This window comes from Ovis aries, chromosome 7 (genome assembly GCF_016772045.2).
Source record: "Ovis aries strain OAR_USU_Benz2616 breed Rambouillet chromosome 7, ARS-UI_Ramb_v3.0, whole genome shotgun sequence".
In the NCBI taxonomy this organism is placed as follows: domain Eukaryota; kingdom Metazoa; phylum Chordata; class Mammalia; order Artiodactyla; family Bovidae; genus Ovis; species Ovis aries.
Window position 1 is genome coordinate 1,116,051 of NC_056060.1, and position 21,273 is coordinate 1,137,323.

General features: G+C 39.9%; 1 protein-coding gene and 1 non-coding gene across 22 annotated transcripts in view; one reads left to right on the plus strand and one right to left on the minus strand.

The window, feature by feature from the left end:
- Window positions 1-21,273, minus strand: part of APC (APC regulator of WNT signaling pathway) — a 134,449-nt gene that overhangs the window by 13,213 nt on the left and 99,963 nt on the right. For 7 of the 21 annotated variants that reach the window (XM_042251946.1, XM_042251948.2, XM_060418704.1 and 4 more), the window contains 7 exons: window positions 13,519-13,617; window positions 10,970-11,348; window positions 9,160-9,255; window positions 7,804-7,857; window positions 3,825-3,964; window positions 3,103-3,180; window positions 2,455-2,571 (listed from right to left, as the gene is read on the minus strand). In XM_042251946.1, coding sequence (XP_042107880.1) covers window positions 2,455-2,571; window positions 3,103-3,180; window positions 3,825-3,964; window positions 7,804-7,857; window positions 9,160-9,255; window positions 10,970-11,348; window positions 13,519-13,617 — 963 coding nt within the window. The remainder of the gene's footprint in view (window positions 1-2,454; window positions 2,572-3,102; window positions 3,181-3,824; window positions 3,965-7,803; window positions 7,858-9,159; window positions 9,256-10,969; window positions 11,349-13,518; window positions 13,618-21,273) is intronic. The other 14 variants (XM_027971441.2, XM_060418706.1, XM_060418707.1 and 11 more) reach the window with 6 other exon arrangements.
- On the plus strand, window positions 6,017-6,088 carry TRNAS-GGA (transfer RNA serine (anticodon GGA)). Its single transcript has one exon. It is a non-coding gene; the product is annotated as a tRNA-Ser (tRNA).

Sequence of the window (21,273 nt, forward strand, 5' to 3'; positions counted from 1 at the left end):
TTCTGGTTTTCCTGGTGTGGGCTTAAAAATTTATAGATGAATTTAGGGAGAAATGATCTTTAATGATCTCTCTCTCATCTATGAGAGAGAAATGATCTACTCTTCCTTTACAAGACAGACTATGTCTTGACATTTATTAAAATCCTCTTTTACACTTTTCAGTAGGCTGTGTCTGTTAATCTAACTTTCTTGGTATGTAGCAATTGGCCTGTATGTAGATCTTTGAGGTCCCTGAGTGATAATACAATGAGCTATTCAGCAGCAATACAAGTCCTAATAATCTATACAAAAACATTAAATCTTTCTGAAAATACACAAAGTTGATTAGAAAGGAGTCTTAAAATGTACATGGCACTAATTTTTTTGTATAATTTTAGTAAGGTATTAACGCAACCAATAAACTGTACTTTGATCCTCCTCCAATTTCCTCATGCCCCTTGTAATCCACCCCCAAACCCAGGCAACTACTGCTCTGATTTCTGACATAACTGATTATTGCAGGTATCAATAGTTCATTCTTTTTTTCTAATAGCCGAATAGTATTCCACAATTTATTTACCCATTTACCTACTGACAGACATTAGAATGTTTTTCCTAGGTTTCGGCTATCACAAATAATCTTTATGTGGATAATTGTGTGTCTTTGTGTAAATTTAAGGTTTTGTTCCTCATGGGTGGCCAGGTTGTATGGCAGGTAAATGTTAGTTTGAAAACACTGCCAACAATTCTCTCAAGTGGGACAGACAGACCTCAGAGATATTGCAGGTATGGTTCCAGACCACTCCAATAAAGCAAATATTGCAATAGAGCAAGTCACACCATTTTTTTGGTTTCTCAGTGCATATACTGTAGTCTATTAACTGTCCAAAAGCATTATGTATAAAGATGTACATACATTAACTGAAAAATAATGCTGTTGGGAAAATGGCACTAAAAGACTTGCTTGGTGCAGGGTTGCCACAGACTTTCAACTTACCAAAAACACAGTATCTGCAAACTGCAGTAAAGCGAGCTATGCCTCTATACCATTTAACTCTTATGCCAGCAGTGCCTAAGAATTTCAGCTCTTTAACATCTCTGACAACACGTGGTCAATTTTAAAGATCATAACCAATATAATATGTATAACGGTATCTCACAGTTGTAATCGGTATATCCCTGATGACTAATGATGCTGAGTATATTTTCAAGTGCTTACTGGCCATTCATAACCTTTTTTTCTAGACTGTGAGTACCAATGTTCTGCTGATTCAGTAGTGTTCTAAGGTACCTTTATGCAAATCCTGAGTATATTTGAACAGTATTGTTTTCTCCCAGTTTTGAGACGTAATTGACATGTAACACTATTTAAGGTATACAGCATAATGATTTAACTTACATACATCATGAAATGATTACCACAGTGAGTTCAGTGAACATCTATTATCTCATATAGATATATATATGTATATATACATACACAAAAATTAAAGAAATAGAAAACTTTTTCCTTGTGATGAGCACTCAGGACTTACTCTCTTAAAAATTTTCATATATGATATGGTAGTGTTAACAACATTTATTATATTGTATATTACATTCTAGTATATATTTATCTTATAACTGGAAGTTTGTACCTGGTGACCACCCTTAAACATTATCTTTATAGCCAGTTACTTAACTGAATATTTTTCTTATTTCTAATAATTTTCCAGTTGATTTTCTTGGAATTTCCAGGTATAAAACAATGTAATTTAGAAAAAAATACATAAATTAAAAAACAGCCCCAGACTGAAAAGGAAATTCTGAAGAGAAAAATGTAGGTTCTGGGTCAAGGAGGGCTGGTTGGGTGAAAGGAAGCTCAGATTAGCTAAAAAGACGAGCTTAGTTTAGTTCTTCGCAAATTTCAGTTAAAAAAAAAAATTAGCTTAGTTTCTACAGTAGATATCCCACCTGGATATTACTTCCTTTTGTAAACAAATTATTATTTGATGGATTTCTCATCTTTGGGTCTGATTACCTCTATAAGGTGACTATCAAAATCTGGGGACTCTGGGAGATTGGGATTTGGGCAGCAAGGAGTCATCTGGGGGTGATTCTGTCCCTTTTCCCTTAGAGGGGACATCTGGTCATAAATGGAGACATTTCTGATTATTATGACTGAGGGGAAGGTATGTCAGCATTTAGTGGGCAAAGGCCAGGAATGCTGCTAAACATCCTACAAGGCACAGATCAGTACCCCCAAACAAAGACTTATCTGTCCGAGATGTCAACAGAGCTGAAACACCCCGATTTACAATAGGTCACCTTGCAGGCTTGTCTGCCTTAATACCTGCAGAGTTTGGAGCATTCTAAGTCTTGGGATTGGTAAGCTAAGAGGGTCAGAAATTAGTGAGTCTCAGAGGTGGGAGAGGGCAGCGAAAAAGTATCCAAAGATGAAATGCATATGGTAATACCAAATGTTCTCAAAGGTACCTTTTTCACTTCCAAAGCACATTCCATCAGTGCTTTCACACTTCCAACTTCACGCAAAGTCTTTTTACTATTTACATCTGCTCTCCAAGACAGATTCCTCAAAACACTCGCAATAACCTGCAAATGGATCAATTTTAGAATAGTTTGTTTAAAAATTATTTATACTAGTTGCTTTCTTGTTCTTAAGGTTAAAAGTAAGAGAGCGTGCATGCGTGTTAAGTTGTTTCAGTCGTGTCTGACTCTTTGCAACCCTACAGACTGTAGCCCACCAGGCTCCTCTGTCCATGGGACTGTCCAGGCAGGAATACTGGAATGGATTGCCTTGCCCTCCTCCAGGGGATTTTCCCGACCCAGAGGTCAAACCCGTGTCTCTCATGTCTCCTGCACTGGCAGGTGGGTTCTTTACCATAGGCACCACCTGGGAAGCCCAAAAGTAAGAGTAGAAATCTATTAATAAATACATTTCTTCTTAAAGCTAATCTAGAGCCAAAAGGAAGTCTAAAATAAAATTCTTTTCCTCTATTCTGGTGTTAATGCAGCCACAATTTAAACATGAGATGCTGAATACTGAGTCATAGCTTACATTAACCTAAGTCAGGGTGTTAAGCCACTAATATCCAAGAAAACCACGCGGAATCTGAGGAGTACCTGCTGCAAGTCCTCACTCTCGGACTGGAGCTGAGCCACGAGCGCTCTCATGCAGCCTTTCATAGAGCAGAGAGTAGCCTAGAAAGTCAAGGATTACACAGGGTTAGTAACAAGGCAACCTGCAGCCACCCGTAAGAGAACTAGAACCACAGACTACATAAATGAAAGACAAACACCCTCCTAATGCTTTGCGATATTCATTCCTTTCTTGGCAAACTGTAAAAATAAAGTGAATAAATAATAAGAAATGATAAGAAAAGGGTTTGAACGTAGTCTTTTATTTGGATGGAACTAATATGTGTCTGACACTTTCACCAATCATCAAGATTTCCAGATTTTTGCTATCATTCCCAAGAATAGTCTTTTTTTTTAAATTACTTTTTGTCTCACTACGCAGTAAATGGGATCCTAATTCCCCAATCACGGATTGAACCTGTGCTCCCTACAGTGGAAGAGTGGAGTCCTAACTGCGGGACCACCAGGGAAGTCTGCCCAGGAACAGAATTTTAAATGTGATTACATAAGTTCACTTCTGTGTCCATCTTTTGCCTTTGTTTAGGCATTAGACATCAAATGAGTACGGATATGCAGTGGAATATAAAGTACAGGTTTTTATTAGTCAGTGTTTAATGACGAGAGAGACAAAAAAGAAGTCAGTGAAAAGTAGTCTGTGAAAAGCTCATACCAGAGCTATCTTAAGAAATCGATCTTACGAAACATACCTTGTTAGCTACATCTCCGAAAGTCAAGTTTGTCAAAGCCATTCCTGCGTATCGTCTTAAAGTAATACTGTAGTGGTCCTTAGTAAGCCCATGCATTTCACAGTCCACTCGCAATAACTCTGCAATGGCCTGTAGTCCCCCTAATTTAAAAAGGGCAAGAGGAAAAAGTCAGTGATCTAAAATAACACAAATGGGTACCACGTTTATAAGTTACAGGGAAAAATCTCAAAGAATGAGTTTAACTCTGTCTTCAGAATTACAAGCTACAAAAAATGTTATAAAGCACTCTTGTGTAACACACTTATCAAGCACGAGCGACAACTATTTCATTTTCTGCCGGTTTCTCCACCCTCCAGGCCCCTGTCTTACTGAATAAGATGAATATTACACTCTATTTACTGTAATACGCTGCATCCTGTCACGGAAGAAGAAGACTATATTCCACTATTAGGCCCTCCTGAATGTAAGCAGAAAAAGGTAACTTCATTACTAGGACTGTCACACACTATGGCCTAATTACTTTAATATATTTTTACCTCCAAAATAATTTTTAGTATCATTAGGAATACTAAAACTTCTAAGTGAAATAGTGCAGGAAGCAAAGCTTATTTTTGTTTTTTATGAAAAAGAATTACCTGTTCAACTTATTGCTAAGCTGAATAGAACCATTTTTATGGTTTTTCTTTTTAAATTCTTATTTTTCTTTGATACACACAAGTGTCAAATACCAGTTCTAGGATTTAGTATCTTCTTTCCCCTTGATTCCCACCACTGGGTATACTTAACAATGTCCACAGTGGTCAACAGTAGGAAGGCAAGGAGGAAAATGAAGGGAAAGGAAAGGGAAAGACAGAAAGGAAGGGGTAGTGGAAAGACAACACAAAACAGAAGGACAAAAGGTGAAGCAAAATGGTGCGGGAGTGAATAAAAAGAAAAATAAAAATGCATATGGAAGTTACTCAAAATGTTACTCGTCGTCAATATAATCATCATGAAACTGGAGATCCTGTTAGCTAAGACAGAAAAAGAGACGGTGAATATAAACAGGTAATTCTTGGATACTGTAAGTCTAAACTGTCAGGTCATTAATCTGAAAGAGGATCTGTACATTCGTCATTTTTGTAAATAATCTAGAAGGATCAGTATGCAGAGTAATCAGCAAGTCTGCAAAACAGACCAAGTTCAATTCTGGGTCAAGAATGCCAAGCCAGGGATTTAACTCTTGGAACATTTGTGTGAATCTTTATAACTGGCACCAATGACAGTTAAGTCTGAATGTAGGTAAATAAAAATTAATTTGGTTAAGGAAAATTCAAACCATATTTAGGAAGATTTTCCTCCATCCACCCATCATGATGGGAAAGATAAACAGCCCATGAACAAAACAGCCCATGAACAAAACAGCCAATGTCTTTATGGAGCTTACAGATTAGCACAGAGCGCCACTGAACAGCTAATTTAAATGTCATGACTGTGTAGAAGCACGGGGCGTGATAACAGGCAAACCTAATGTAGACTGGAAGGATCAAGAAAATGGCTGAGGAATTAAGGTTTAGCTTGAGACTTAACCATCTAAGAAGGGCAGAGGAGACACAGTAAGGAAGCATTTCAAGCAGATAAAAGAGCACGTGTAAGGGCTGCTGGGCCTGAGACATTAAAATACAGCAACAAGGAGGGACTACAAAAATGCCAGGTAATACAAGACTTTGTGTACCTCACCAAGGATTTAATGCAGGAGAAAAGAATAATCAGACGTATGTTCTAAACAGATTCCTATGATTAAGGCTATTGAAATGATTACGATGGGAAGTAGGGAGTCAAGTAAGACAAACTATAGGAGACTAGCAGTGAAGAAAGAGGCTTTGCTTGTGCTGGGGATAAAAAGATTAGCAGTGGTGTAAGATGTATTTAAGAGCCAGAATTAAAGCAGTTGGCAGATAGAGGGGACAGGAACAGAGTCCAGGGTGTCTTCTAAGATTTTGGCTTCAGCAAGTGGGTTGACGGAAAGGCTACTGTCTGAGAAAAGGAACCCTGGTCAAGAGACAGTTTTGCGGATGGAGGAGACAGACTCAGTTTCTGTCAGTTGAGTCAGAAATGTCTGAAAAATCATCTCGGTGAAAATGCTGGAGGAGCAGTATGAAAATGTGTGTAAATCTCAGGAGAGGGAACGTGGATTATGATGTGAGTTGGCTTCCCTGGTGGCTCAGAGGTTAAAGCGTCTGCCTGGAATGCAGGAGACCCGGGTTCGATCCCTGGGTCGGGAAGATCCCCTGGAGAAGGCAATGGCAACCCACTCCAGTACTCTTGCCTGGATAATCCCATGGAGGGAGGAGCCTGGTAGGCTACAGTCCATGGGGTCGCCAAGAGTCGGACACGACTGAGCGACTTTACTTACTTTACTTACTTTGAAAAACACTGTCAGGGAAGCCATGTAGCAGAGCTTATAGCCTAGGGAGAGTGAACGGAAGAAAGCCTCGTACAGAGCTTCAGAAAGGCCCACCCCTTAATCCTTCAGCAAAGGAGGAGGGCCTAGAGTCTTGACTAGGAAACAGGCCTGGGAGTCACTGCTGACTTATCTTGAGGATTATAAAGCGGACTGTCAAAGCCATACAGAGCACACTCTGCTTCACGGCTACACAAAATCCTGCCCAGTACAGCAGCATCTGTGACACTGTTCTAAGACAGTAACGTGCAATAATCTCAAGAACCTCCCAAGAAGGCCCTTGACTACTTTTGTGTGGGAAAACCAAAAATCTTAGGACTTGACTCTGAAAAAGAACCTGATTAATGCCAATAAAATGATGAAGAATGTGCTAATGAAAAAAGAACATTCAATAAAACTTAGTGTATTAGATAAAAGAGAGAGACCCTTTATGATTTCCAGGAGTTAAAAAAAAAACAAAACAAAAACCTCCAGTGAAGGCAAAGAATCTATACACTTTAAAAATGGATTCACAAAAATATGATGTGAATTCATGACAGATAGGAAAAAAATTGGTTGCCCTAAGAAATACTAGGATGTTTCAAGGTAATGTAAAGGTCATGAGCACATCCTTCCACATTTTATTGGTGTCTGTGTTAGAGAACAGTGGTCCAGATGAACCAAATATTATCGCGTATGGTATCTCATAACCTTATTGATAGTAGACGATCAATGTCTACAGGTGATATTTACCAAAATCCTTAAACTTATCAAAACAAGACAGTAGAAAGATGACAGAATTTTAAGAAAAGTGTATTACTTTTCTTTTACTTGGTTTAGATAGTCACCATTAGCATGAAATACCTCATTCTAAAATAAGTAGGGCTCAGCAACAATATTCTATATATTGGTAGTTTCACAAAGTTTCCTGATCCTAAGAATCACCTGGGCCACTTACTGGATTTGATTCCTAGGTTCCCTGCTCTGGAGATTCTATTTTCCTAAGCTTGCTTACCATGGGCCAGAGAAGTACACATTCTGACCACTGGCCCTGGTGAGCATCATCGTCTAGTCTGGAAACACCAATGCATATTAACCACGCGTTCCTTGAAAATCAGGACCACACCTTAATCCTTTCTGTATCTAGTGCCTAGCGCGGTTTCTAGGATGGAGCTGGAAATTAATAAATGTGTACATTCCTGGTATTATAGTCTAAAACTTGCAAACTATAGTCTAATAGTTGCAAACTTAAATGACCCCAACAGTTGTAGAATTTTCTTGCATCTACAAAAGACAGTCCTAGCTGACTGGGCTTAGGAATTTTTCTTCATCTACTTGGGACTCAGTAGATGAAGTCCCTATCTGACAGTGAGGGATAGTTTCCTCCCGTCCCTCACTGTCAGATCCCTTGTGCTACCTGACTGTGTCTATCCACAGTCTACACACCTTGTCCCTTCTTTGGCTCCAACGCAAAGTCAGAGGCTAGGAGTGAAAAGGTAATCCCCTGCGGCTACATCCCCACAGTCACACCCCCAGAGGCCCCGTCCTGCTCCTCACCTGAAAGCCCCTGCCCTAGCTCCTGGGATGAAATGCCCCGGGTAGCCTTCCTACCTGAAGAAGGAAGAGGAACAAATACTGAGTCTAGATTTCACTTGGAAATTCAGATAATTAATGTGGGTCAGTCCTAGTCTACAGTTCATTGGAACACAGGGACATTTAGGAAAAACATTTGAAGGAGCTTAAAACTGGATTCGTTTTCCTGTTTGTTCATTATTTCCCCCATTATTACGAGTGTTAAAAACAAACAAACAAAAAAAACCACCCAAACTTGAGATTTCACCAATGCTGGATTGTACTGAGGAGGGGAGAACTCAGAAGTGCATACTCAATTTCACAGGAACCTGGGGAATAAGGAAAGAGAATCAGGTGGGCTAGGGCCTGTGGGGAGAAAAGTACAGCTGGGGGCAGGTGGAGACCAAGTATACACAGGCTCCCAAAGTGACGATCTGAAGGAGACAGCACTCATTTTCAGCCGTTCAGCTTCTCTGTGTTTTAAGAGACTCATGACTTTGTCACTTTAAAGATAAATGATGAATGAAAATGGTAAGTGTGGCAGGGACACAAAGTGGGGCTGGAATGAAAGGCAACGTACACAGCACAAAAAGCAAGGGCACAGCTACACTAAGATGGAGACGCAGTGCATGCTTCTCGCTTGTGGCTCAACTAGAGCGATCCAGGTTCACACGGGATGGCTCAGCATGACGCAACTTATAAAAACCACATGTGCAAAATGAACCTAGAAATCAAAGAGAAACCATCACATGAACAATGGGGGCCACAGAGGCAGGTTTTATAAGGTTCAGAGTACGTGAGAGCACATACTAAGAGTAATCCTTCCAAATTAACGGAATGTTTTCTAACGTAAATTAGAGAATAATGCTCTTCCATTCTTGATGAGTCTCAGAGATACCAACCACACTGCTTATCATGAAAATTCAGTAAAGTACGGATAACCATGAAGATAAATGAGAGTCTTAATAATAATTCCTTCCTGTGTCTATCAGAAGTGACTGAGTTCAAGGATAATTACAAAGCTCCATATCATCACATCTCAAAACGATTCAAATTACCCTCCCACCGACTGTCACCCAGGGTCTACCTTGACAATATTGGCAAGAGTGGCCCATTTATTTATTTTTGCCCATCTCTGGCTAAGATTTTAAGAACCCAAGTTAGGTTATAAAAGGGTAGCAGTTTCTGTCACTTAGGACATTGTCTTCTCTGGAAGCCAGAGTCACTTGCTACAAGGAGGAAGCAGATTGTAATATAAGTTAGTGGCCTTGTACACTAATTCAACAATGACGAAAAGTCTTCAGGATCCTTCTATGGCATTAAGAAACATTTTTATCTTACCAAGTTCATTCATTGCGTGTCTATGCTCTTCATCAAACGAAAGTTTCATTAGAACACACACAGCAGGACAGATCTGATGTTCAACAGGAGCTGGCACTGAAAAATAAAATCGACATAAACCATAATGCTTTGTTTTCTCAAAGTAGTGATGTTTCTTATATCTAAAAAATACTCCGAGTTTGCTGATATACTTCTCATGCATGGTAGCTTAGTGAATCAACAAGCATTTGCTGAAAAGATGAATCAATACTACACACACAGAAAGGAAAATATAGGTAAAGCGCTTTTTTGGTTCCATAAAAATGTTTACCTCTCATCAGCCTCTGACCAAGTCTGTTGGACTAACTCCCATGTAGGTTTATGCTATAATTCAACTAATAACTTAAAAATAATATTGGTTATTTGAAATAATAAAAACATTTTAGTATGAAACTATTTACTTATAATCTTTATTTTCAACTGAAAGGCACATGGCTGTATAGAAATGTATAGAGAAACCTAGTACAACTCTAGTAGAGAAGCTTATTATATAGATACCACATAGTAAATAAAAATTTAAAGGAAAAGTGTCTAAGAAAATGTCCTTGCACATTTAACATTGTGCATAAAGTTTCAAAACTGTTACTTGAAATAAAAATTTAAAAACCAATCTATTTTTCAGAAGTAATCATATTTGTTCTATTTGACTTTTCTGAGGACAGGTATTAAGAGCACACAATACAAGTCATTACATGATTGTGGACAGCCAAAGAAAACGATCCATAAAGATAATGTTCTCCCAGTAAAGCAACTTATTAATTCTCCCTAGCCCTAGGACAAACAGAAAGGACATTTCTGTGATATTCTTATTGTTGAAAAATGTTTAATTTGTAATAAATTCACCTTTGTACCTACCCCTAAGAGAAATCTACTGACTCTTTATAGATCAAGTTCTCATCATCAGTCTTTCTCCTGCTCCCCCAATCGAGATACTGATTCGACAGTCCTTTGTTGTGTGTATGTCTACGTGTGGGTTCTTAGCAGGTGAAAGGAGGTCTTACCTTATATTCTTACTGCTTTTGGTTCTTCCTGTAGGAATGAGGCAAGTTATCTCCCCAAGGGTCCCAGCTCCCATGATCCCTGCTCCTGGGGGAGAGGGTTTCTCCCTGAGAGAAGAGCTGGGTGGCTGATCACCCCAGCAACTGGGGCCCCAAGGCCTGAAGACAGATGGGGCAGTGAGAAGAACACTGGGCTGAGAGGCAGGAGGTCTGGCCCCTGATCCTAGATCCACTACCCACCACCTATCTGTGAAGCCACAGGCAAATCTTTTAGCCTCTCTGAACCTCAGTCTCTTCATCTGTAAAATGAAGATGATAATATCTTCCCTTCCTACTTCACAAGGCTGTTGTAAGGATCAAATAACGGATATAACACAGCTCTGCGTCCACTGAGTAAAGTGATGTGCGAATATGAGAGAACGGCTTGGTCACTCACAGCTGAAGGAACTTACGTAAAGTCACCTTCCTGAGCTTAATCTCGAGAGAAGGAGAACATAATCGCTCAAGTTCTTTCTATATCAACTACGCTACGAGTGTTTAAGTCTACTTGGATTTTCTGTTCTTTTCTGGTTGCACTGTAGGACACACAACGTTTTCCTTTGCTAGTTTTTTTCCTAGGCAAATACAGAAATTAAGCTTTGAACTGTGTGAGCAGTGTAGGTAGCTAATATGAATTTCCCACTCTGATTCACAAAGACACCATCCTAATTAAAAAGCTGTTCATTTCAAAACCTTTCACATTTGCTTTGCCACATGCACCGTATGGAGCGTACTTGGATTTCTGTCCTGGTCCAGGCCTTGCTCGTGGGCTTCCTGCCACTCCCAGCAGGCTTCGCAGTACGCGCGTATCTGCTCCAAAAGATGGAGGACTCGGATCTCACGCCTGCCCCTCTTGTCATCGGGCTGTGAGTGGACGATGCTGTGGAGCGCTGCGCTGGCCCTGGCCCGAGCCTCCTTACTGCCCCGGGAATTTCCCAGCAGCACAGAGTCCTTGTCATTGCCATGTAAAAGCTGGATGAGGAGAGGAAGACATCCAGACTGTCGCATGGATATACAGCTGTCCTGGGAGCTAGACATAGCTAGCAAAGTTCGCGACATATCATCCTTATCATGAGTACCAAGCATTGACAACAATGAATACACCATTTCCACCTGTGGGCCAAATGAGTTTAGAAACAAAATTATGACTTTAATAGCCAAAAGCCAACACCAATGAAGTGACGAATGGGATATTAATTGCAATTCAAACAAAAACCGAAACAAAAACTTCTTTCCAGGATGAAGTTAATGAGTGTTATTTCAAAATCTATATGCTCTAATCATCATCACTGTCTTGCTTATAAGTAAATATTAGTAGTGGTAGTATATAGTCATAAGGAGACAGTAGGTTCTTGCATACCTAAACTGCTATTGTCTGGATCAGTGGGTGATAATCCGTTATTATAACGAACAATCAGCCGATTTCCCTCTCTCTCTCACATCTCCCCCACCCGCCACACACACACATACCTAACGACACACACAGAGTAAGAGATGTGGTTTATCTAAAATTCTTTACACAATTAAAAACTTTATTTTTTAAAATCTACAACCATAATCAATAAAGAGAAAATATTTTTTAGCAATTGCTATTTACTAAGTACTAGTTTTCAGCAATTGCTAACCCTTACCAGATTATAATATTCTTAAAATTACGATGTCTCCCTTATACATGTAAAAGTATTTTGTCATTAAAAAAATGCCCTGATCATATAGGGATACAAAGTCAATACTCTTATTCAATTTTTTTCTGAAGCAGCTGATAAGCATCATCACTCCCTTACTGTAAACTCTGAGAATTGGCTCAGGAGCAGACTAGAAACAGGAAGCAGCACCCAGTCATCCTGTCCTGTGATCAACCGCAGTTTTTTAAAGCAAGAGCTACTATATAAAAGTTGAGCTATTATAGAAATGCATCATATCTATAAATGAGTGGTTCCAAACCAGTGGCAACTTTAGCCACCTTGAAACTCTTCTGGCAATGTCTTGGAGAAATTTTTGGCCATCACACTTTGGGAGGAAACACTTTGGGCGTTCAGTGGGTGAAGACCGGGGATGCTGCTAAACACCCTACAATGCAACGAGCAATCATCCAGCCAATAATGCCGAGGCTGAAACACTCTACTCTAAATGTGCATACACACTACTCTTAGATTTGAAAGTTTTATTAGAAAGGCAGTCTGCCTTCCTAATGAAAAAAAAAATAGGCTTTCAAATTCTGACTCCACTATTTGCAAGTGAGCTGTGTGATACAACCAAGTTATCGGAGTTCTCTGAGGTCCAGCTGTCTCAGTTGCAAAATGGAATAATTTACCTAATAGGGTTTTCTTTGTGAAGATTAAAAAAAGTAACACATGTATAGGATAGTAACTGGCATTCAAAAATGCAGTAAGGTCTTAATATTATCATGCATAAATCATTCCAAAAGCAAATGGTATTCAAGCTGCCAGTTTTCAAGTAACAGTACTCTTAAATATTAAAGGTTTTCTTTATAGTAAAAACTACTCATTGATGTTGGACAGATTGGGGTGGAATTCTAATTTAATTGCCATCTTTTTGGCTTCAGTATTCTCATTCAAAAGAGGGGCAAGAATAATACATTCAAAGGGATTTTGAAGAGATCAGAGACAGTAAAAGTACAACTTTTAGCAGTTACTGGCACACTAGTGATTCCAAGTAGTAACTACTGTGAGTTATTAAAAGGATTAAGCTTTATATTAATAATATCACTGCTACTCTAAAATTCGTTTCTTAAATCGACATTAGTCCCGTAATGCTTTTCCTCAGAGCCATTATATTACTAAAGTAAAGAAAGAGTATGTGGAATATGCTACGAAAACAAGGAAGTATTTAGATGTGACAGAAAATATACTGTTTAAAAAACAGTTCCTGTGCTCCAAATGTTCTGATTCAAAGGAGGCAGACACAGACTGCATGGGTAGGCAAGAGGGCCCTGGAAATCAGAAAATGTTTTGGAAAGAAGGAAAGCCCAATTAGAGTTCTGAAGGCTGGCGAGGACTCTGACGGTCGTCTTGCAGCGGGGTGGGAAGTGGAGGGGTGCACCACTGCAGACAGGGCACCAAGGCAGAAAGGGGAAGAGGGCTTGGGGGAGCAAGCCAGCTTGGGCTGGACCTTAGGATACTTGCAGAGAACGGGCTGTCATTTCTTTAAGAGACCGTGATGATGGAAACAAAAGAATTCTTTAGCTAAGTTTAAGAGAAGAATGAAGAATGTTTTAATAAAGTACTCAGAGTTCTAGCAACAAGACTTTATAATCTATTACCTTGGTTCCCAGATGACTCGTCAGCCTTCGAGGAGCAGAGTGTGTGCTACTAGAACTCAAAACACTGGCTGTTTCATGGTCTATTCGTGTCGTTGAACCCTAGAAATTAAGCAAATTATAGACAGTATAATTTAGATGATAGATACATGTAGCTACCTTCATGTTAAGATACTCCAAATGAACTGTCTTTAGGGTAAATAGCTAAATATACCATTAAAGTGTGAACATTTCTAACTGCTCAAAATGAGTATTTTTATGTATTAACTTGAGTAGAATTTAGAGAATCACTAAAGGAAAAAAAAAAACACTGTTGCAAAAGACAAAGTACCAAACACTGAAGAAATTCTAAGAGTAATATTCTTTCCCAAATCAAAAGGCATGAAACCACATTCAGTTAAATATAAATTGGTTGGTAGAAAGCTCCATTGAGTGATGAAAGGCTCTGAATTACCACAAAACTAACTGAATTGGGTACAGTCCAAGTTCTCCAGGAGCTGAGAGCAGAGAGAAGACTGCTTGAAACTACTATTGGAGAAAGACATGAAAAAATAAATAACTCACGAGACGTCTAAAGGGACTAATACAGGGAGCAAGTTAGAAGATGATATAGGCAGAACACTCTTTGACATAAATAGTGGCAATATTTTTTTGGATCTGTCTCCTAAGACAAAATAAATAAAAGTAAAAATAAACAAATGGAACCCAACTAAACTTAAAAGCTGCTGCATGGCAATGGAAATCATAGACAAAACAAAAAGACAAACTAGAGAATGGGAGAAAATATTTGCAAATGATGTGAGCAACAAGGAATTAAAATCCAAAGTATTTAAATAGCTTGTAAGACTCAATGTCAAGAAAATGAAAAACCCAATCAAAAAATGTGCAGAAGACCTGAATAGACATTTCTCTAAAGAAGACACATAGGCACAAGAAAAGATGCTCAATATCACCATTTATTACAGAAATACAAATTGAAACAAGATACCATTCTCATAGCTGCCAGAATAACTATTATTAAAAAAAAGTTTTAAGAGAAAAATACATTTATAAATATAATTGTAGGAAAAAACTGTAAATGTGAAACTCACTTAACTGTATATTTAAAATAGGTATACTTTACTGTGTTACTCTTTCCTCAATAAAGTTGATTTTTAAGAAGTCATAGCTTGAGAGGTCTTGTTTGTTTCCCCAATTAAAAGCATGAAGACCTACCTATTCATACACACACTGGGAAGTCTAGGGTTAGATTAAGGAAACTGGAACAGAGTCCCAGACAGGCTACCCTTTCTAGGCTCCACTCCTTCTGCAGGTCTGGACGCTTTATGCTGATTAATCTTCTAGGGGTATTTCTCAATTAGAAGCAGCAGGGTAGCACCCTCGGGGCAGGAGAAGGGGCAGAGCAGAAAGACACCTCCTTCCACTGTCACCGGCTACCGTGTGCTTCTGTCACGGTACTTCAGTTCACACGCACGCAAACAACAGACATTCACTGAGCTGCTGCTCCTTTCTTCAGGTCAGTTCAGTTCAGTTTAGTTGCTCAATCACGTCTGACTCTTTGCGACCCCGTGGACTGTAGCACGCCAGGCCTCCCTGTCCATCACCAACTCCCAGAGCTGGCTCAAACTCATTTTCAACGAGTCAGTGATGCCATCCAACCATATCATCTTCCGTCTTCCCCTTCTCCTCCTGCCCTCAATCTTTCCCAGCATCAGGGTCTTTTCAAATGAGTCAGTTCTTCGCATCAGGTGGCCAAAGTGTTGGATTTTCAGCTTCAGCATCAGTCCTTCCAATGAATATTCAGGACTGATTTCCTTTAGGATGGACTGGTTGGATCTCCTTGCAGTCCAAAGGACCCTCAAGAGTCTTCTCCAACACCACAGTTCAAAAGCATCAAGTCTTCGGTGCTCAGCTTTCTTTACAGTCCAACTCTCACATCCATACATGATTACTGGAAAAACCATAGCTCTGACTAGACGGACCTTTGCTGGCAAAGCAATATCTCTGCTTTTTAATATGCTGTCTAGGCTGGTCATAACTTTTCTTCCAAGGAGCAAGTGTCTTTTAATTTCATGGCTGCACTCACCATCTGCAATGATTCTGGAGCCCCCCAAAATAAAGTCTCTCAGTGTTTCCATTGTTTTCCCATCTATTTGCCATGAAGTGATGGGACTGGAGGCCATGATCTTAGTTTTCTGAATGTTGGGAGTTTAAAGCCAACTTTTTCACTCTCCTCTTTCACTTTTATCAACAGGCTCTTTAGTTCTTCTTTTCTTTCTGCCATAAGGGTGGTGTCGTCTGCATATCTGAGGTTATTGATATTTCTCCTGGCAATCTTGATTCCAGCTTGTGCTTTATCCAGCCCAGCGTTTCTCATGATGTACTCTGTATGTAAGTTAAATAAGCAGGATGACAGTATACAGGCCTTGACGTACTCTTTTCCCGATTTTGAACCAGTCTGTCGTTCCGTGTCCAGTTCTAACTGTTGCTTTTTGACCTACATACAGATTTCTCAGGAGGCAGGTAAGGTGGTCTGGTATTCCCATCTCCTGAAGAATTTTCCACAGTTTGTTGTGATCCACACAGTCAAAGGCTTTGGTGTAGTCAATAAAGCAGATGTTTTTCTGGAACTCTCTTGCTTTTTCGATGATCCAACAAATGTTGGCATTTTGATCTCTGGTTCCTCTGCCTTTTCTAAATCCAGCTTGAACATCTAGAAGTTCACAGTTCACGTCCTGTTGAAGACTGGCTTGGAGAATTTTGAGCATTACTTTGCTAGCGTGTGAGATGAGTGCAACTGTGCGGTTGTTTGAGCATTCTTTGGGATTTCCTTTGTTAGGGATTGAAATGAAAACTGAACTTTTCCAGTCCTGTTTGGCCACTGCTGAGTTTTCCAAATTTGCAGGCATACTGAGTGCAGCATTTTCACAGCATCATCTTTTAGAATTTGAAATAGCTCAACTGGGATTCCATCACCTCCACTAGCTTTGTTCGTAGTGATGCTTCCTGAGGCCCACTTGACTTCTCATTCCAGGATGTCTGGCTCTAGGTGAGTGATCACGCCTCTGTGGTTATCTGGGTCATGAGGATCTTTTGTGTACAGCTCTTCTGTGTAATTATGCCACCTATTCTTAGTGTCTTCTGCTTCTGTTACATCCGTACCATTTCTGTCCTTTCTTGGCGCAATGCTAGTCTCCAGGAACGTAAGTGAATAAGACATCCACACCCTCACTGCATACAGTCTAGACAGGCTGCTCAACATACACAGTGAAAATACACAGTGCTTTGACAGAGCCCAGGTGTGCGCACGGGAACGGCGTGTGCGCAGTGTGGGGTTACAGAGTACAGTGCTGTCTGATTTTGAATGACAAAGAGGTGTTTAGTTAAACAAGGAGGGTTAGCCACATGGCAGCTCAGATGAGGCAGAGGCCATAAGCACAGGTCAGAAAGAATGTGTGTGTGTGTGTGTGTGTGTGTGTGTGTGAGAGAGAGAGAGAGAGAGAGAGAGAGAGACAGACAGACAGACAGACAGAGACAGAGACAGACAGGGAGAGAGAAACTGACTGACGGACTTGGAGATTAAGAGGTTCTTCTGATTGCATTTAAGAAGATGGAGTTGAGGGACCAAGGCTCAAGATAAAGAGAGCAGGTGGGAGGCTTTTACTGAAATTTTGGGGAAGGGCTGCTTTTGATCTATAGGAGGGAATGAATGACTCCTTATCCTGAAGCAAGCATACTGTCTTTAAGGATATCTAAATACTCTGACTGTTTCTGGTAGTGAGGATGTAACACAACCTGTAAGGATCCTCGTCTTCTAGAATTCACCACCTTATGAACTACCCCTGTGTTTAAATGTGAGCTAGATTTAGTGAAAGGCTTTTAGTGAACAGACTGCTGTAGATATGAGGAGAAGTCACTTTCAAGATAAGTTATAAGTTTACAAAGACTGTGGCTCCCATCCTGGACACCCTCTCTTGTTCTTCTCTGAGGGATGCCAGATACTACACTATGAACTGCTCTTTGTAGAGGCCTTGGTGGCAAGAAATGATACCACTGGCAGACAGCCTGGAGACCTGAGGCCTGCTAACAGTCATATGGTGAGCTCAGAAGCAGATCCTCCCCTCATCAAATCTTGAAATGACTGAGGCCCCAGCCAACACGGTGACCACAGCCTATGAGAGACCCTGAACCAGAGGCACTCAGCTAAGCTGCACCAGGATTCCTGATCTACAGAGACAATAAATGGTTGCCGATTTAAGCTGCTAAATTTGTCAGGCAGCAACAGATAACTAATATATTGTTTGAAACAGAAGAGAAAGAAGAGGTTATATTATGAAGCAAGGAAAAACCCATGTCTACGTTGAAACATGTTCTGACATTCATTTCAGTGTAGACATCAAATCACCTTTAAGCTTCAGACTTAGTATCTTTCTATACAGATTCTTGATTTTGGGACACTCTCCACTCTGCTCTCCCAAACTGTCTAGCTAGAAACCCAGAAGGATTTATTATAAGGAGATTCCTAGAGAACGTTCCCATACCTATACTACCTATAAGCCAGAACTTGAGTCTTGAGAATCTTTCCTGGGCCTTTGTCTTATGATGAAGTCTGCACCATCATCCTTCAGAGGGACCAGAGAAGCAGTAACCTGTAAGAAACGGTTATTGTTGTTCAGTCGCCAAGTCATGTCTGACTCTTTGTGACCCCATGGACTGCAGCATGCCAGGCTTCCCTGTACTTCACTATCTCCTGGAGTTTACTCAAACTCATGTCCTTTGGGTTGGTGATGCCATCCAACTATCTCATCCTCCTCTGCCCCCTTCTCCTCTTGCCCTCAATCTTTCCCGGCATCAGGCTCTTTTTCAATGACTCGCCTCTTTGCATCAGGTGGCCAAAGTATTGGAGCTTCCAGATCAGTTTTTCCAATGAATATTCAGGGTTGATTTCATTTATGATTTGTTTGATCTCCCTGTAGTCCACGGGACTCTCAAGAGTCCTCTCCAACACCACAGTTCAAAAGCATCAGTTCTTCAGTGCTCAGCCTTCTTTACGGTCCAACTCTCACATCCATATATGACTACTAGAAAAACCATAGCTTGACTAGATGTACCTTTGTTGGCAAAGTGATGTCTCTGCTTTTTAATATGCTATCTAGGTTGGCCATAGCTTTTCTTCCAAGGAGCAAGTGTCTTTTAATTTCATGGCTGCAGTCACCATCTGCAGTGATTTTGGAACCCAAGAAAATAACATCTGCCACTGTTCCCACTTTCCCTCCATCTATTTGCCATGCAATGACAAGACAGGATGCCATGATCTTCATTTTTTGAATGTTGAATTTTAAGCCAGCTTTTTCACTCTCCTCTTTCACCCTCATCCAGCGGTTCTTTAGTTCCTCTTCACTTTTTGCCATTAGAGTGGTGTCATCTGCAAATCTGAGGTTGCTGATATTCCTTCTAACAATCTTGATTCCAGCTTGGGAGTCTTCTAGCCTTGGATTTCACATGATGTACTCATGTAAGTTAAATAAGCAGGGTGACAATATACAGGCTTGATGTACTCCTTTCCAGATTTTGAACCAGTCTGTTGTTCCATGTCTGGTTCTAACTGTTGCTTCTGACCTGCACCTCCTTTTCGCACACATTAGAATCAAGCACCTCTCTATTTTCTGGTCCTCCTCTATCCACCCTTCAATCCCCACTGCCATCATGGGCACTCAAATGAGTGCCGAAGGTCCCAAGAAGGACTATGCCTGGCAGCTCGAGCAGCACAGCTGGGACACGGTCAATGTCAACCACATCTGCTGGGTAAAATCCCCTCTTCTATCAGGCTCACTTAAGGAAGTGACTCAAAAATAGCATTTTTCTGAGAAAACAAAACAAAACAAAGTGACTCTAAAAAGTTTACCATAGAGGTAGCAACAGCCTCCAACTCACTGTGAAACTGTGTAAGAGGGGAAGGAGCGAAAGAAGCAAGCACCCTCCCCACCTTGCCATTTTTCATACAGATGGTGCATCGAAGTGGTCCAACGGTAGACAAAGAGAAGTTTCTCTTGTTAAAGTGCTACAGCTAATTCTATAACCCTCAGTGAATCAGTGAGGCTAGACATTAAGTACAAGTGCTGTTAATATCACAAAAAGAGGGCCCACCAGACGTTATGTGCTTCCTGGTGGAAGACCACTATGCTACCTATGAAAGTCTCGGCCATAGAATGAGGGCCTGAGACCAAATCTGATCACATCTCTAGAGCCAAATACCAATTTACAGGGAATACAGAAGACAAAGAGAGCAGTCAAACCTCACCATGCAGATGTTCCCAGCAAAATTCAGACTATGGAAAACTTGAGAAGACAAATAACTTTGGTTATTCAACAAATATATAGCAAAAATCTAAGAGACAAAGAAGAAACCTATAGATTAAAAGAAACTTCAAAGACACACTAACCAATCTCTGTGCATGAACTTTATCTGGCCCTTGTGTCAAATAAATTTAAAAACTATGACATTTACGAAACAACTGCAAATTTGAATACTGACTAGTTATCTGATGCTACTGAGGAATTACTATTAGTTTCTTTGGGAGCATAATAATGGCACAATAGTTAGGTATTCTATAGTGTCCTCTGTCTACAGGACTGCTTTAGCAATTCTGGGCCTTTTGTGGTTCCATGTATATCTTAGTATTATTTGTTCTAGTTCTGTGAAAAATGTCATAGGCATTTAAATGTCATCTGCATTAAATCTGCAGACTGCTTTGGGACTTCAGATCATACTACTAAGCTACAGTAATCAAAACAGCATGGTACTTGTACAAAAACATGACAGACAGACACACAGACCGAAAGTACAGAATAAAGAGCCCAGAACTAAACCCACATACCTACAGTCAATTAATCCTCGACAAAGGAGGTGAGAACACACAATGGAGAAAAGAATCTTTTCAGCGAGTGACACTAGGAAAGCTGGGCAGCCACATGTCAATCAATGATGTTAGAACACACCCTCACCCCATAAACAAACAAGCCAAAAAAAAACCCTCTCAAATTGTTTCAAAGACCTCTATATATAAGACATGATACCATAAAACTTCTGGAAGAAAACACAGGCAAATAGCCTCATAGTCTCAAATTATGCAATATTCTCTTAGATCAGTCTTCCAAGGGAAAACAAATAAAAGCAAAAATAAACCAATGGGACCTAGTCAAACTTAAAAGATTTTTTACAATAAAGAAAACTATCAACAAAACAGAAACACAGCCTACAGACTGGGAGAAAATATTTGCAAGTGATGTGACTGACAGTCAGTATCCAAAATGTACAAACAGCTCACACAACTCAGTATAAAAAAAAAAAATAAATAAATAAATGCAACAAAATCAAAGGATGGACAGAAGACCGAACAGACATTCCTTCAAAAGAGACATACAGATAGCCAACAAATCATGAAAAGACGCTCAACATCACTGATTACTGAGAAATTCAAATTAAAAATGGCCACCATCAAAGCAAAAAGTCTGGAAAGAATGTGGAGAAAAGGAAACCCTCCTACACTATTAGTGGGAATATAAATTGGTACAGCCACAATGAAAAACAGTATGGAGGCTTCTTAAAAAACTAAAAATAGAGTTACCACATAATCCAGCAATGTCACTCCTGGGCATAAATCCAAAAAAGATGAAAACTCTAATCTGAAAAGATAAATGCACCCCAATGTTCACAGCAACATATTTATAATAACCAAGACATGGAAAGAACCCAAG